This window comes from Salvelinus fontinalis, chromosome 35 (assembly GCF_029448725.1).
Source record: "Salvelinus fontinalis isolate EN_2023a chromosome 35, ASM2944872v1, whole genome shotgun sequence".
In the NCBI taxonomy this organism is placed as follows: Eukaryota; Metazoa; Chordata; class Actinopteri; order Salmoniformes; family Salmonidae; genus Salvelinus; species Salvelinus fontinalis.
In genome coordinates this window covers 38445414-38462009 of record NC_074699.1, presented here as the reverse complement: position 1 = coordinate 38462009, position 16596 = coordinate 38445414, and the positions used below count along the sequence as shown (strand labels likewise).

Sequence of the window (16596 nt, the reverse complement as noted above, 5' to 3'; positions counted from 1 at the left end):
AGCAGGATTGGAGGGAGTCTCCTGTATCCTGTATTCTCTGGTACAGCAGAGCAGCAGGATTGGAGGGAGTCTCCAGTATCATGTATTCTCTGGTACAGCAGAGCAGCAGGATTGGAGGGAGTCTCCTGTATCCTGTATTCTCTGGTACAGCAGAGCAGCAGGATTGGAGGGAGTCTCCAGTATCATGTATTCTCTGGTACAGCAGAGCAGCAGGATTGGAGGGAGTCTCCTGTATCCTGTATTCTCTGGTACAGCAGAGCAGCAGGATTGGAGGGAGTCTCCAGTATCATGTATTCTCTGGTACAGCAGAGCAGCAGGATTGGAGGGAGTCTCCTGTATCATGTATTATCTGGTACAGCAGAGCAGCAGGATTGGAGGGAGTCTCCAGAGGAATATCAGGGTTACGTCCCAAATGCCCCCCTATTCCCTATGTAGTGCACTACTTTTGACCAAAGCCTATAGGGAATAGGGTGCCAATTGGGACAGTGAATCAGTCAAATGGAATGTCAGCCTGTCCATCAATGGGGCTCATTGTGTTTCAGATGAAAAGAACTGGCCAGAAGGACTGCTTATCAGTCCCTCTTATTAAATAAAGGTTAAAGAAACACATTTTTAAAAAGTCAGTGTGAAGCAACCATACCGCAGGACCTTGGACAGTGACTGGGCTCTATGAGGATAGTACTGTTCAACTGTGCCTGACCCTACCAAGAGACAACAGCACATCACGTATATATAGCAGCCCACGTAATGCTAATGGCCATTAAACGGGTAGTTGCAGTCCTCGATTGTGACCGTGTGTATATGATAAACCATGACAAATGTCTGTTTTAAGACGGGCAATAATATCCTCCTGACTGCGGAGATATTTCACCTCCTGCGTGGTGGTGTGCAGGAGATACATATCTTAGCTCCGGGATTTCTACAGATAAATGTAATTTCTCCTCTCCCAGGGACGTTCACTCACCTGCCTTGTAGGCTATGGTGTTGGTTTTGGCCACAGACTTCTTGTAACACAGATAGACCGAGGAACCCCACTGAAAACAGAGATCACACGTGGTGTTGGTTTTGGCCACAGACTTCTTGTAACACAGATAGACCGAGGAACCCCACTGAAAACAGAGATCACACGTGGTGTTGGTTTTGGCCACAGACTTCTTGTAACACAGATAGACCGAGGAACCCCACTGAAAACAGAGATCACACGTGGTGTTGGTTTTGGCCACAGACTTCTTGTAACACAGATAGACCGAGGAACCCCACTGAAAACAGAGACCACACGTGGTGTTGGTTTTGGCCACAGACTTCTTGTAACACAGATAGACCGAGGAACCCCACTGAAAACAGAGATCACACGTGGTGTTGGTTTTGGCCACAGACTTCTTGTAACACAGATAGACCGAGGAACCCCACTGAAAACAGAGATCACACGTGGTGTTGGTTTTGGCCACAGACTTCTTGTAACACAGATAGACCGAGGAACCCCACTGAAAACAGAGACCACACGTGGTGTTGGTTTTGGCCACAGACTTCTTGTAACACAGATAGACCGAGGAACCCCACTGAAAACAGAGATGACACGTGGTGTTGGTTTTGGCCACAGACTTCTTGTAACACAGATAGACCGAGGAACCCCAATGAAAACAGAGATCACACGTGGTGTTGGTTTTGGCCACAGACTTCTTGTAACACAGATAGACCGAGGAACCCCACTGAAAACAGAGATCACACGTGGTGTTGGTTTTGGCCACAGACTTCTTGTAACACAGATAGACCGAGGAACCCCACTGAAAAAAGAGATCACACGTGTTGTTGGTTTTGGCCACAGACTTCTTGTAACACAGATAGACCGAGGAACCCCACTGAAAACAGAGATCACACGTGGTGTTGGTTTTGGCCACAGACTTCTTGTAACACAGATAGACCGAGGAACCCCACTGAAAACAGAGATCACACGTGGTGTTGGTTTTGGCCACAGACTTCTTGTAACACAGATAGACCGAGGAACCCCACTGAAAACAGAGATCACACGTGGTGTTGGTTTTGGCCACAGACTTCTTGTAACACAGATAGACCGAGGAACCCCACTGAAAACAGAGACCACACGTGGTGTTGGTTTTGGCCACAGACTTCTTGTAACACAGATAGACCGAGGAACCCCACTGAAAACAGAGATCACACGTGGTGTTGGTTTTGGCCACAGACTTCTTGTAACACAGATAGACCGAGGAACCCCACTGAAAACAGAGATCACACGTGGTGTTGGTTTTGGCCACAGACTTCTTGTAACACAGATAGACCGAGGAACCCCACTGAAAACAGAGATCACACGTGGTGTGTGGATATGAATCACACCACTCTCTTTCCTTCCAAACACACCGCCGGGAATCAGTTGAGTAATGTGTTGACAAGAGCAGTCCACAGTGACCCTGAATTATGACAGGTCAGGAGAGGGGACAGTGGAGAGGTCAGGAGACAGGGGAGAGGTCAGGAGAGGGGACAGTGGAGAGGTCAGGGGAGGGGACAGGGGAGAGGTCAGGAGAGGGGACAGTGGAGAGGTCAGGGGAGGGGACAGTGGAGAGGTCAGGAGGGGGGGAGAGGTCAGGAGAGGGGACAGTGGAGAGGTCAGGGGAGGGGACAGGGGAGAGGTCAGGAGAGGGGACAGTGGAGAGGTCAGGGGAGGGGACAGTGGAGAGGTCAGGGGAGGGGACAGTGGAGAGGTCAGGGGACAGTGGAGAGGTCAGGAGAGGGGACAGGGGAGAGGTCAGGGGAGGGGACAGTGGAGAGGTCAGGGGAGGGGACAGTGGAGAGGTCAGGGGAGGGGACAGGGGAGAGGTCAGGGGAGGGGACAGTGGAGAGGTCAGGGGAGGGGACAGGGGAGAGGTCAGGGGAGGGGACAGTGGAGAGGTCAGGGGAGGGGACAGTGGAGAGGTCAGGGGACAGTGGAGAGGTCAGGAGAGGGGACGGTGGAGAGGTCAGGGGAGGGGACAGTGGAGAGGTCAGGGGAGGGGACAGGGGAGAGGTCAGGAGAGGGGACAGTGGAGAGGTCAGGGGAGGGGACAGTGGAGAGGTCAGGGGAGGGGACAGTGGAGAGGTCAGGAGACAGGGGAGAGGTCAGGAGAGGGGACAGTGGAGAGGTCAGGGGAGGGGACAGGGGAGAGGTCAGGAGAGGGGACAGTGGAGAGGTCAGGGGAGGGGACAGTGGAGAGGTCAGGGGACAGTGGAGAGGTCAGGAGAGGGGACAGGGGAGAGGTCAGGGGAGGGGACAGTGGAGAGGTCAGGGGAGGGGACAGTGGAGAGGTCAGGGGAGGGGACAGTGGAGAGGTCAGGGGAGGGGACAGGGGAGAGGTCAGGGGAGGGGACAGTGGAGAGGTCAGGGGAGGGGACAGTGGAGAGGTCAGGGGACAGTGGAGAGGTCAGGAGAGGGGACGGTGGAGAGGTCAGGGGAGGGGACGGTGGAGAGGTCAGGGGAGGGGACAGTGGAGAGGTCAGGGGAGGTGACAGTGGAGAGGTCAGGGGAGGGTGGAGAGGTCAGGGGACAGTGGAGAGGTCAGGGGACAGTGGAGAGGTCAGGGGACAGTGGAGAGGTCAGGGGAGGGGACAGGGGAGAGGTCAGGGGACAGTGGAGAGGTCAGGAGAGGGGACAGTGGAGAGGTCAGGGGAGGGGACAGTGGAGAGGTCAGGGGACAGTGGAGAGGTCAGGGGAGGGGACAGTGGAGAGGTCAGGGGAGGGGACAGGGGAGAGGTCAGGGGAGGGGACAGTGGAGAGGTCAGGGGAGGGGACAGTGGAGAGGTCAGGGGACAGTGGAGAGGTCAGGGGACAGTGGAGAGGTCAGGGGAGGGGAGGGTGGAGAGGCCAGGGGAGGGGACAGTGGAGAGGTCAGGGGAGGTGACGGTGGAGAGGTCAGGGGAGGGGACAGTGGAGAGGTCAGGGGAGGGGACGGTGGAGAGGTCAGGGGAGGGGACGGTGGAGAGGTCAGGGGAGGGGACAGTGGAGAGGTCAGGGGACAGTGGAGAGGTCAGGGGAGGGGAGGGTGGAGAGGTCAGGGGAGGGGACAGTGGAGAGGTCAGGGGAGGGGACGGTGGAGAGGTCAGGGGAGGGGACAGTGGAGAGGTCAGGGGAGGGGACGGTGGAGAGGTCAGGGGACAGTGGAGAGGTCAGGGGAGGGGACAGTGGAGGGGTCAGGGGAGAGTGGAGAGATCAGGGGACGGTGGAGAGGTCAGGGGAGGGGACAGTGGAGAGGTCAGGGGAGGGGACAGTGGAGAGGTCAGGGGAGGGGACAGCGGAGAGGTCAGGGGAGGGGACAGTGGAGAGGTCAGGGGAGGGGACAGTGGAGAGGTCAGGGGAGGGGACGGTGGAGAGGTCAGGGGAGGGGACAGTGGAGAGGTCAGGGGAGGTGACAGTGGAGGGGTCAGGGGACAGTGGAGAGGTCAGGGGAGGGGACAGTGGAGAGGTCAGGGGAGGGGAGGGTGGAGAGGTCAGGGGACAGTGGAGAGGTCAGGGGACAGTGGAGAGGTCAGGGGACAGTGGAGAGGTCAGGGGACAGTGGAGAGGTCAGGGGAGGGGACAGGGGAGAGGTCAGGGGACAGTGGAGAGGTCAGGAGAGGGGACAGTGGAGAGGTCAGGGGAGGGGACAGTGGAGAGGTCAGGGGACAGTGGAGAGGTCAGGGGAGGGGACAGTGGAGAGGTCAGGGGACAGTGGAGAGGTCAGGGGAGGGGACAGGGGAGAGGTCAGGGGAGGGGACAGTGGAGAGGTCAGGGGAGGGGACGGTGGAGAGGTCAGGGGAGGGGACAGGGGAGAGGTCAGGGGAGGGGACAGTGGAGAGGTCAGGGGAGGGGACAGTGGAGAGGTCAGGGGACAGTGGAGAGGTCAGGAGAGGGGACGGTGGAGAGGTCAGGGGAGGGGACAGTGGAGAGGTCAGGGGAGGGGACAGTGGAGAGGTCAGGGGAGGGGACAGGGGAGAGGTCAGGGGAGGGGACAGTGGAGAGGTCAGGGGAGGGGACAGTGGAGAGGTCAGGGGACAGTGGAGAGGTCAGGAGAGGGGACGGTGGAGAGGTCAGGGGAGGGGACGGTGGAGAGGTCAGGGGAGGGGACAGTGGAGAGGTCAGGGGAGGTGACAGTGGAGAGGTCAGGGGAGGGTGGAGAGGTCAGGGGACAGTGGAGAGGTCAGGGGACAGTGGAGAGGTCAGGGGACAGTGGAGAGGTCAGGGGAGGGGACAGGGGAGAGGTCAGGGGACAGTGGAGAGGTCAGGAGAGGGGACAGTGGAGAGGTCAGGGGAGGGGACAGTGGAGAGGTCAGGGGACAGTGGAGAGGTCAGGGGAGGGGACAGTGGAGAGGTCAGGGGAGGGGACAGGGGAGAGGTCAGGGGAGGGGACAGTGGAGAGGTCAGGGGAGGGGACAGTGGAGAGGTCAGGGGACAGTGGAGAGGTCAGGGGACAGTGGAGAGGTCAGGGGAGGGGAGGGTGGAGAGGCCAGGGGAGGGGACAGTGGAGAGGTCAGGGGAGGTGACGGTGGAGAGGTCAGGGGAGGGGACAGTGGAGAGGTCAGGGGAGGGGACGGTGGAGAGGTCAGGGGAGGGGACGGTGGAGAGGTCAGGGGAGGGGACAGTGGAGAGGTCAGGGGACAGTGGAGAGGTCAGGGGAGGGGAGGGTGGAGAGGTCAGGGGAGGGGACAGTGGAGAGGTCAGGGGAGGGGACGGTGGAGAGGTCAGGGGAGGGGACAGTGGAGAGGTCAGGGGAGGGGACGGTGGAGAGGTCAGGGGACAGTGGAGAGGTCAGGGGAGGGGACAGTGGAGGGGTCAGGGGAGAGTGGAGAGATCAGGGGACGGTGGAGAGGTCAGGGGAGGGGACAGTGGAGAGGTCAGGGGAGGGGACAGTGGAGAGGTCAGGGGAGGGGACAGCGGAGAGGTCAGGGGAGGGGACAGTGGAGAGGTCAGGGGAGGGGACAGTGGAGAGGTCAGGGGAGGGGACGGTGGAGAGGTCAGGGGAGGGGACAGTGGAGAGGTCAGGGGAGGTGACAGTGGAGGGGTCAGGGGACAGTGGAGAGGTCAGGGGAGGGGACAGTGGAGAGGTCAGGGGAGGGGAGGGTGGAGAGGTCAGGGGACAGTGGAGAGGTCAGGGGACAGTGGAGAGGTCAGGGGACAGTGGAGAGGTCAGGGGACAGTGGAGAGGTCAGGGGAGGGGACAGGGGAGAGGTCAGGGGACAGTGGAGAGGTCAGGAGAGGGGACAGTGGAGAGGTCAGGGGAGGGGACAGTGGAGAGGTCAGGGGACAGTGGAGAGGTCAGGGGAGGGGACAGTGGAGAGGTCAGGGGACAGTGGAGAGGTCAGGGGAGGGGACAGGGGAGAGGTCAGGGGAGGGGACAGTGGAGAGGTCAGGGGAGGGGACGGTGGAGAGGTCAGGGGAGGGGACGGTGGAGAGGTCAGGGGAGGGGACAGTGGAGAGGTCAGGGGACAGTGGAGAGGTCAGGGGAGGGGAGGGTGGAGAGGTCAGGGGAGGGGACAGTGGAGAGGTCAGGGGAGGGGACGGTGGAGAGGTCAGGGGAGGGGACAGTGGAGAGGTCAGGGGAGGGGACGGTGGAGAGGTCAGGGGACAGTGGAGAGGTCAGGGGAGGGGACAGTGGAGGGGTCAGGGGAGAGTGGAGAGATCAGGGGACGGTGGAGAGGTCAGGGGAGGGGACAGTGGAGAGGTCAGGGGAGGGGACAGTGGAGAGGTCAGGGGAGGGGACAGCGGAGAGGTCAGGGGAGGGGACAGTGGAGAGGTCAGGGGAGGGGACAGTGGAGAGGTCAGGGGAGGGGACGGTGGAGAGGTCAGGGGAGGGGACAGTGGAGAGGTCAGGGGAGGTGACAGTGGAGGGGTCAGGGGACAGTGGAGAGGTCAGGGGAGGGGACAGTGGAGAGGTCAGGGGAGGGGAGGGTGGAGAGGTCAGGGGACAGTGGAGAGGTCAGGGGACAGTGGAGAGGTCAGGGGACAGTGGAGAGGTCAGGGGACAGTGGAGAGGTCAGGGGAGGGGACAGGGGAGAGGTCAGGGGACAGTGGAGAGGTCAGGAGAGGGGACAGTGGAGAGGTCAGGGGAGGGGACAGTGGAGAGGTCAGGGGACAGTGGAGAGGTCAGGGGAGGGGACAGTGGAGAGGTCAGGGGACAGTGGAGAGGTCAGGGGAGGGGACAGGGGAGAGGTCAGGGGAGGGGACAGTGGAGAGGTCAGGGGAGGGGACAGTGGAGAGGTCAGGGGACAGTGGAGAGGTCAGGGGACAGTGGAGAGGTCAGGGGAGGGGAGGGTGGAGAGGCCAGGGGAGGGGACAGTGGAGAGGTCAGGGGAGGTGACGGTGGAGAGGTCAGGGGAGGGGACAGTGGAGAGGTCAGGGGAGGGGACGGTGGAGAGGTCAGGGGAGGGGACGGTGGAGAGGTCAGGGGAGGGGACAGTGGAGAGGTCAGGGGACAGTGGAGAGGTCAGGGGAGGGGAGGGTGGAGAGGTCAGGGGAGGGGACAGTGGAGAGGTCAGGGGAGGGGACGGTGGAGAGGTCAGGGGAGGGGACAGTGGAGAGGTCAGGGGAGGGGACGGTGGAGAGGTCAGGGGACAGTGGAGAGGTCAGGGGAGGGGACAGTGGAGGGGTCAGGGGAGAGTGGAGAGGTCAGGGGACGGTGGAGAGGTCAGGGGAGGGGACAGTGGAGAGGTCAGGGGAGGGGACAGTGGAGAGGTCAGGGGAGGGGACAGCGGAGAGGTCAGGGGAGGGGACAGTGGAGAGGTCAGGGGAGGGGACAGTGGAGAGGTCAGGGGAGGGGACAGCGGAGAGGTCAGGAGAGGGGACAGCGGAGAGGTCAGGGGAGGGGACAGTGGAGAGGTCAGGGGAGGGGACAGGGGAGAGGTCAGGGGAGGGGACAGGGGAGAGGTCAGGGGAGGGGACAGGGGAGAGGTCAGGGGAGGGGACAGTGGAGAGGCCAGGGGAGAGGACAGGGGAGAGGTCAGGGGAGGGGACAGGGGAGAGGTCAGGGGACAGTGGAGAGGTCAGGGGACCCTACTTCCACCGCTCCTTCCACTCATACAGAACACTCAGGGGAGGGGACAATGGAGAGGTCAGGGGAGGGGAGGGTGGAGAGATCAGGAGAGGGGACAGTGGAGAGGTCAGGAGAGGGGACAGTGGAGAGGTCAGGAGAGGGGACAGTGGAGAGGTCAGGGGAGGGGAGGGTGGAGAGATCAGGAGAGGGGAGGGTGGAGATGTAAGGAGAGGGGAAAGTGGAGAGGTCAGGGGAGGGGACAGTGGAGAGGTCAGGGGAGGGGGGGCAGTAGGGGGTTTGGTAGAGGAGCGTTTTACAGTAGGGGGTTCGGAAGAAGAGTGTTTTACAGTAGGGGGTTTGGTAGAGGAGTGTTTTAAAGTATGGGGTTTGGTAGAGGAGTGTTTTAAAGTATGGGGTTTGGTAGAAGAGTGTTTTACAGTAGGGGGTTTGGTAGAAGAGTGTTTTACAGTAGGGGGTTCGGAAGAAGAGTGTTTTACAATAGGGGGTTCGGAAGAAGAGTGTTTTACAGTAGGGGGTTTGGTAGAGGAGTGTTTTAAAGTAGGGGGTTTGGTAGAAGAGTGTTTTAAAGTAGGGGGTTTGGTAGAGGAGCGTTTTACAGTAGGGGGTTTGGTAGAAGAGTGTTTTACAGTAGGGGGTTTGGTAGAGGAGCGTTTTACAGTAGGGGGTTTGGTAGAAGAGTGTTTTACAGTAGGGGGTTTGGTAGAAGAGTGTTTTAAAGTAGGGGGTTTGGTAGAAGAGTGTTTTAAAGTAGGGGGTTTGGTAGAGGAGCGTTTTACAGTAGGGGGTTTGGTAGAAGAGTGTTTTACAGTAGGGGTGTTGGTAGAGGAGTGTTTTAAAGTAGGGGGTTTGGTAGAGGAGCGTTTTACAGTAGGGGGTTTGGTAGAAGAGTGTTTTACAGTAGGGGGTTTGGTAGAAGAGTGTTTTAAAGTAGGGGGTTTGGTAGAGGAGCGTTTTACAGTAGGGGGTTTGGTAGAAAAGTGTTTTACAGTAGGGGGTTTGGTAGAAGAGTGTTTTACAGTAGGGGGTTTGGTAGAAGAGTGTTTTACAGTAGGGGGTTTGGTAGAGGAGCGTTTTACAGTAGGGGGTTTGGTAGAAGAGTGTTTTACAGTAGGGGGTTTGGTAGAAGAGTGTTTTACAGTAGGGGGTTTGGTAGAAGAGTGTTTTACAGTAGGGGGTTTGGTAGAAGAGTGTTTTACAGTAGGGGGTTTGGTAGAAGAGTGTTTTACAGTAGGGGGTTTGGTAGAAGAGTGTTTTACAGTAGGGGGTTTGGTAGAAGAGTGTTTTACAGTAGGGGGTTTGGTAGAAGAGTGTTTTACAGTAGGGGGTTTGGTAGAGGAGCGTTTTACAGTAGGGGGTTTGGTAGAGGAGTGTTTTACAGTAGGGGGTTTGGTAGAAGAGTGTTTTACAGTAGGGGGTTTGGTAGAAGAGTGTTTTACAGTAGGGGGTTTGGTAGAAGAGCATAGCATCCATGTTATCCCTCCCTCCCTCTCCCTCCCTCCCTCCCTCCCTCATCTCACCATACTGCTGTTGAGGTTCTTGTCCACCTTGCAGAAGGTGTGTGGTGGTGTCTCTCCCTTGCCGGGGATGATGACACAGATGTCGGTGACGGCCAGGGCGGCGTAGGTCTGGCTCTCCGTGGCGCGGCGATACGTCACGTAGATCCTCTGGGAGGAGGTGGAGCTTATGTTGGCAGGGCGTCCGGAGGGCGTGGTCTGGATGACGTGGCAACCCTGCTTCAACCGCTCCTTCCACTCATACAGAACACTGGGAGGAGGAGAGGAATCTGTCATTTAGCTACTACCCTAACCCTGACCCTGCTTCAACCGCTCCTTCCACAATATCAGTTGTTTATTCATAAAACCCTAGACCTGTTTTTATCATTGAAGTTTTTAGGTTTAAGTCCCATCCTACATTCTTTTTAAAAAAGTATCACCTAATAGCAGGGACAGCACCATCTAGGTGATCAGAACCTGGTAATATCAGGATTTAGGAGGGGACATAAATTACTTCAATGACAAATTTATCTGAACAGGGGGGGGGGGAATCTAATTGACTAAAAATACATGACATAGTATGAAGAAACAATACCCCAAGCAGCAGCTCCATACTACCAGTCAAACATAGAGAACTGATACTTTGTACTCATTGTTGGGGTGTGGGGGTTCATGGGTGGCTTTTGACCCAAAAACAAAGTTATTCCTCATGTCTTACTCTTTGTTAGAAAAAAAGTTTGGTCCAAATCGGATGTTAGGTACTATATTTATTGGATATTATATGAATCCTATAAATTAAAACGGCCAATTTGGATGCAATCAATAAGCTTAATTTCTCGAGAGCAAATTATATTTCAACAAATAATGTTGCAGGAATGCTAATCTTATCTTGTTTACAATTAAAGAGAAAACAGTCCTGTTGTTTGAGGTCATCGTAACCAACAACACACAGAGACCCCTCATCCAGAGATGTGTCTAATTAACCAGTCTGTTATAGGTGGGTCTCCTCTCAGTCAGAGATGTGTCTGAATTAACCAGCCTGTTATAGTTGGGTCTCCTCTCAGTCAGAGATGTGTCTAATTAACCAGTCTGTTATAGTTGGGTCTCCTCTCAGTCAGAGATGTGTCTGAATTAACCAGCCTGTTATAGTTGGGTCTCCTCTCAGTCAGAGATGTGTCTGAATTAACCAGCCTGTTATAGTTGGGTCTCCTCTCAGTCAGAGATGTGTCTGAATTAACCAGCCTGTTATAGTTGGGTCTCCTCTCAGTCAGAGATGTGTCTAATTAATCAGTCTGTTATAGTTGGGTCTCCTCTCAGTCAGAGATGTGTCTGAATTAACCAGCCTGTTATAGTTGGGTCTCCTCTCAGTCAGAGATGTGTCTGAATTAACCAGCCTGTTATAGTTGGGTCTCCTCTCAGTCAGAGATGTGTCTAATTAATCAGTCTGTTATAGTTGGGTCTCCTCTCAGTCAGAGATGTGTCTGAATTAACCAGTCTGTTATAGTTGGGTCTCCTCTCAGTCAGAGATGTGTCTGAATTAACCAGCCTGTTATAGTTGGGTCTCCTCTCAGTCAGAGATGTGTCTAATTAATCAGTCTGTTATAGTTGGGTCTCCTCTCAGTCAGAGATGTGTCTGAATTAACCAGCCTGTTATAGTTGGGTCTCCTCTCAGTCAGAGATGTGTCTGAATTAACCAGCCTGTTATAGTTGGGTCTCCTCTCAGTCAGAGATGTGTCTAATTAATCAGTCTGTTATAGTTGGGTCTCCTCTCAGTCAGAGATGTGTCTGAATTAACCAGCCTGTTATAGTTGGGTCTCCTCTCAGTCAGAGATGTGTCTAATTAACCAGCCTGTTATAGTTGGGTCTCCTCTCAGTCAGAGATGTGTCTAATTAACCAGCCTGTTATAGGTGGGTCTCCTCTCAGTCAGAGATGTGTCTAATTAACCAGCCTGTTATAGTTGGGTCTCCTCTCAGTCAGAGATGTGTCTAATTAACCAGCCTGTTATAGTTGGGTCTCCTCTCAGTCAGAGATGTGTCTGAATTAACCAGCCTGTTATAGTTGGGTCTCCTCTCAGTCAGAGATGTGTCTGAATTAACCAGTCTGTTATAGTTGGGTCTCCTCTCAGTCAGAGATGTGTCTAATTAATCAGCCTGTTATAGTTGGATCAGTCACTAAACCTGTCTTAGTTTCCTCTAACTGAGGAAGTGTAACTGATCTACATCTACCTACCCCGGGTCAAAACTACCCCGGGTCAAAACTACCCCGGGTCACAACTACCCCGGGGTCACAACTACCCCGGGGTCACAACTACCCCGGGTCACAACTACCCCGGGTCACAACTACACCGGGTCACAACTACACCGGGTCACAACTACACCGGGTCACAACTACCCCGGGTCATAACTACCCCGGGTCATAACTACCCCGGGTCACAACTACCCCGGGTCACAACTACCCCCGGTCACAACTACCCCCGGTCACAACTACCCCGGGTCATAACTACCCCGGGTCATAACTACCCCCAGGTCATAACTACCCCGGGTCATAACTACCCCAGGTCATATCTACCCCAGGTCCTAACTACCCCAGGTCACAACTACCCCGGGTCATAACCCCAGGTCCTAACTACCCCGGGTCATAACTACCCCGGGTCATAACTACCCTGGGTCATAACTACCCCAGGTCACAACTACCCCGGGTCATTACTACCCCAGGTCATAACTACCCCAGGTCATAACTACCCCAGGTCATAACTACCCCAGGTCACAACTACCCCGGGTCATAACCCCAGGTCCTAACTACCCCGGGTCATAACTACCCCGGGTCATAACTACCCCAGGTCATAACTACCCCAGGTCATAACTACCCCAGGTCATAACTACCCCAGGTCACAACTACCCCAGGTCACAACTACCCCAGGTCATAACTACCCCAGGTCATAACTACCCCAGGTCATAACTACCCCGGGTCATATCTACCCCGGGTCATATCTACCCCGGGTCATAACTACCCCGGGGTCACAACTACCCCGGGGTCACAACTACCCCGGGTCAAAACTACCTCGGGTCAAAACTACCTCGGGTCAAAACTACCCTGAGTCAAAACTACCCCGAGTCAAAACTACCCCGGGTCATAACTACCCCGGGGTCACAACTACCCCGGGGTCACAACTACCCCGGGTCATAACTACCCCAGGTCATAACTACCCCGGGGTCATAACTACCCCGGGGTCATAACTACCTCAGGTCATGTCTACCCCGGGTCAAAACTACCCCGGGTCATAACTACCCCCAGGCCATAACTACCCCGGGGTCATAACTACCCCGGGGTCATAACTACCCCGGGTCAAAACTACCCCGGGTCAAAACTACCCCGGGTCAAAACTACCCCGGGTCATAACTACCCCCAGGCCATAACTACCCCCAGGCCATAACTACCCCCAGGCCATAACTACCCCGGGTCACCACTACCCCGGGTCATAACTACCCCAGGTCATAACTACCCCAGGTCATATCTACCCCGGGTCATAACTACCCCGGGTCATAACTACCCCGGGTCATAACTACCCCGGGTCATAACTACCCCCGGGTCATAACTACCCTGGGTCATTACTACCCCGGGTCATTACTACCCCAGGTCATTACTACCCCGGGTCATAACTACCCCCAGGTCATATCTACCCTGGGTCATTACTACCCCGGGTCATTACTACCCCGGGTCATTACTACCCCGGGTCATAACTACCCCGGGTCATAACTACCCCGGGTCATAACTACCCCCAGGTCATATCTACCCCAGGTCATTACTACCCCGGGTCATATCTACCCCGGGTCATTACTACCCCGGGTCATAACTACCCCAGGTCATAACTACCCCGGGTCATAACTACCCCAGGTCATAACTACCCCGGGTCATAACTACCCCGGGTCATAACTACCCCCAGGTCATATCTACCCCAGGTCATTACTACCCCGGGTCATAACTACCCCGGGTCATAACTACCCCGGGTCATAACTACCCCGGGTCATAACTACCCCCAGGTCATAACTACCCCCAGGTCATAACTACCCCCAGGTCATAACTACCCCCAGGTCATAACTACCCCCAGGTCATATCTACCCCAGGTCATATCTACCCCAGGTTTGTCTACCTACCCCAGGTCAGTGAGTGGTGGTTTGTCCCGTCCTCGTCTGTAACACAGGAAGATCTGTGGTGCCATGAGACTTCCGTTGTTCAGGTCAGCTGACAGGCCGGACGGCGTGGATTCCACGCACGTGTACCCAGGAGGCACCTCTTCCCCCAGCGAGCGCATCACCACAGCGACGTCGGTGATGGGCGGCTTGGGTTTGGCCGTCTTGTGGCAGACATCGTGGAAGTGGATCTCCTGCTCCAGTGGCGTGGAGGAGTCTGTCAGACCAGCCAGCACGAAGTAGTCTGCTACACGAGGCCCCTTGTCCTCCATCTCCCATCACTGGGTAGGTCTGGATGAGAGAGAGAGATGCAGAGAGAGAGAAAGTGAAAGAGAGAGAGAGAGAGAGAGAGAGAGAGAGAGATATAAAAAGAGAGAAAGTGAGAGAGAGAGAGAGAGAGAGAAAGAAAGATTATCGTACAACAGACCACATTTACACCCTCCACACTCTAATTGATAAACAAGTTAACCAAAACAAAGGCAAAATCTACTCGTGTTTTGTAGATTTCAAGAAAGCATTTGATTCAATTTGGCACGAAGGTCTTTTTTATAAACTAATAGAAAGTGGTATTGGAGGGAAAACATATGATGTTATTAAATCAATGTACACTAAAAACAAATGTGCGGTTAGAACTGGCAACAAGCAAACAGACTTCTTCTCTCAGGGGCGGGGAGTGAAACAGGGCTGCCCAATAAGTCCAACATTATTTAACATCTACATTAATGAATTGGCAAAAACATTAGAAGAATCGGCAGCACCTGGTATCACCCTACACAACACTGAAATCAAGTGTCTGCTGTACGCAGATGACCTGGTGCTGCTGTCTCCCACTAAAGAGGGGTTACAGCAGCACCTAGATCGTCTTCACAGGTTCTGTCAGACCTGGGCTCTGACCGTTAACCTAAAAAAAACAAATATAATGATATTCCAAAAAAGGTCGGGAAATAAGGATGACAAATATAAATTCTATTTGGACACAGTTCTATTAGAACACACCAAAAACTACACATATCTAGGACTAAATATCAGCAACACAGGTAGCTTTCACATGGCTGTGAATGAGCTGAGAGACAAAGCAAGAATGCCATTAAAAGGAACATCAAAATTGAAATTCCAATTAGAATCTGGCTCAAAATGTTTCAATCAGTTATAGAACCAATTGCTCTATATGGCAGTGAAGTATGGGGTCGACTCTCTAATAATGAATTTACTAAATGGGACAAACATCCAACTGAAATATTGCATGAAGAGTTTTGCAAGACTGTATTGCAAGTACAAAGAAAAACTCCAAATAACGCATGTAGGGCAGAATTGGGCCAATACCCCTTCCTCATTCGAATAGAAAAAAGAGCCATCAAATTTTACAACCATCTAAAAACAAGTGACCCTAAAACATTCCATCACACAGCTCTACAATGTCAAGAGATGAAACCAGAGAAGAGTCCCCTCAGCCAGCTGGTTCTGAGGCTCAGTTCACCAACCCAAACCAACCCCATAGAGCCTCGGGACAGCCCTCAGAAAATCTGGCCCAACCAAATCATCACAAAACAAAAATAAAAATATATCACCTATTGGAAAGACACCACAAAAAATCAAAGTAAACTTCAATGCTATTTGGCTCTAAACAGACAGTACATGGTGGCAGACTATCTGACCACCGTGACTGATAGAAAACGGAGGAAAACATTGACTAGGTACAGACTCAGTGAGCACAGTCTGGCTATAGAGACCGGTGGTCACAGACAAACCTGGCTGCCCAGAGAGGACAGGCTGTGCTCACTCTGCTCCAGAGGAGAGGTAGAGACAGAGGTGCATTTCCTACTACACTGTGACAAATACTCAGACCTAAGAGCATATTTCTTTCCCAAAATTATAACTCAATACAAAGAATTTGAAAATATAAAAGATGAAGAAAAAATCAAATATTTATTGGGTGAAAAGCCAAAATGTGCAGTTTTGGCAGCCAAATATGTGTCCTCCTGCCACAACCTGAGGGACAGCCAGTGAAAAATGCAAAGTAATGTTGATAATATTTCCCATTTAGCTTAGTTTTGTTTTGTCTTTCATACCAGGTCATGTCTTCTCAAGTCATATTGACACTGGTCTACTACCATTGATTTAATGTATTGTTGTTCTGATTAATATTGTTGTTGTAGTTGTTGTTAATGGTAATCCCATGTACACTACTACTATTATTGCTGTTGGTCCCACCATTTATTTATATATAAATATATATATATTTTGTATATATATACATATATATTTGATTTAGATTTTTCGATATGTATACTTTGCCAATGTAAGTAATAATGAACTTGCCATGTCAATAAAGTCAATTGAATTGAATTGAAAGAGAGAGAGAGAGAGAGAGAGAAAGTGAGAGACAGAGAGAGAAAGAGAGAGAAAGAGAAAGAGAGAGAAAGAGAGAGACAGAGACAGAGAGAGACAGAGAGAGAGACAGAGACAGAGACAGAGAGAGACAGAGAGACAGAGACAGAGAGACAGAGAGACAGACAGAGACAGAGAGAGAGACAGAGAGAGAGACAGAGACAGAGACAGAGACAGAGACAGAGACAGAGAGAGAGAGAGAGAGAGAGAGAGAGAGAGAGAGAGAGAGAATTAGCATGCTACCTACAAAGCACCTTGTCCTCCATCTCCCATCCCCACACTCTGGGTCTGCACAGAGAGAGAGTATACACACTACCGGTCAAAAGTTTTACCACATCTACTCATTCAAGGGCTTTTCTTTATTATTACTATTTTCTAAGTTGTAGAATAATAGTGAAGACATCAAAACTATGAAATAACACATATGGATACATGTAGTAACCAAAAAAGTGTTAAACAAATCTAAATATATTTTATATTTGAGATTCTTCAAAGTAGCCACCCTTTGC

The 16596-nt window shown here is 53.4% G+C and overlaps 1 protein-coding gene across 6 annotated transcripts in view; it reads right to left on the bottom strand.

Annotated features, from left to right (window-relative positions):
* The window catches only part of LOC129834830 (C-myc promoter-binding protein-like), a 168464-nt gene that overhangs the window by 119448 nt on the left and 32420 nt on the right, over positions 1-16596 (bottom strand). For all 6 annotated transcript variants that reach the window (XM_055900135.1, XM_055900131.1, XM_055900133.1 and 3 more), the window contains exons 2-4: positions 13664-13990; positions 9533-9779; positions 965-2309 (exon numbers count right to left, since the gene is read on the bottom strand). In XM_055900135.1, coding sequence (XP_055756110.1) covers positions 965-2309; positions 9533-9779; positions 13664-13971 — 1900 coding nt within the window. In that variant the 5' untranslated portion in view covers positions 13972-13990. The remainder of the gene's footprint in view (positions 1-964; positions 2310-9532; positions 9780-13663; positions 13991-16596) is intronic.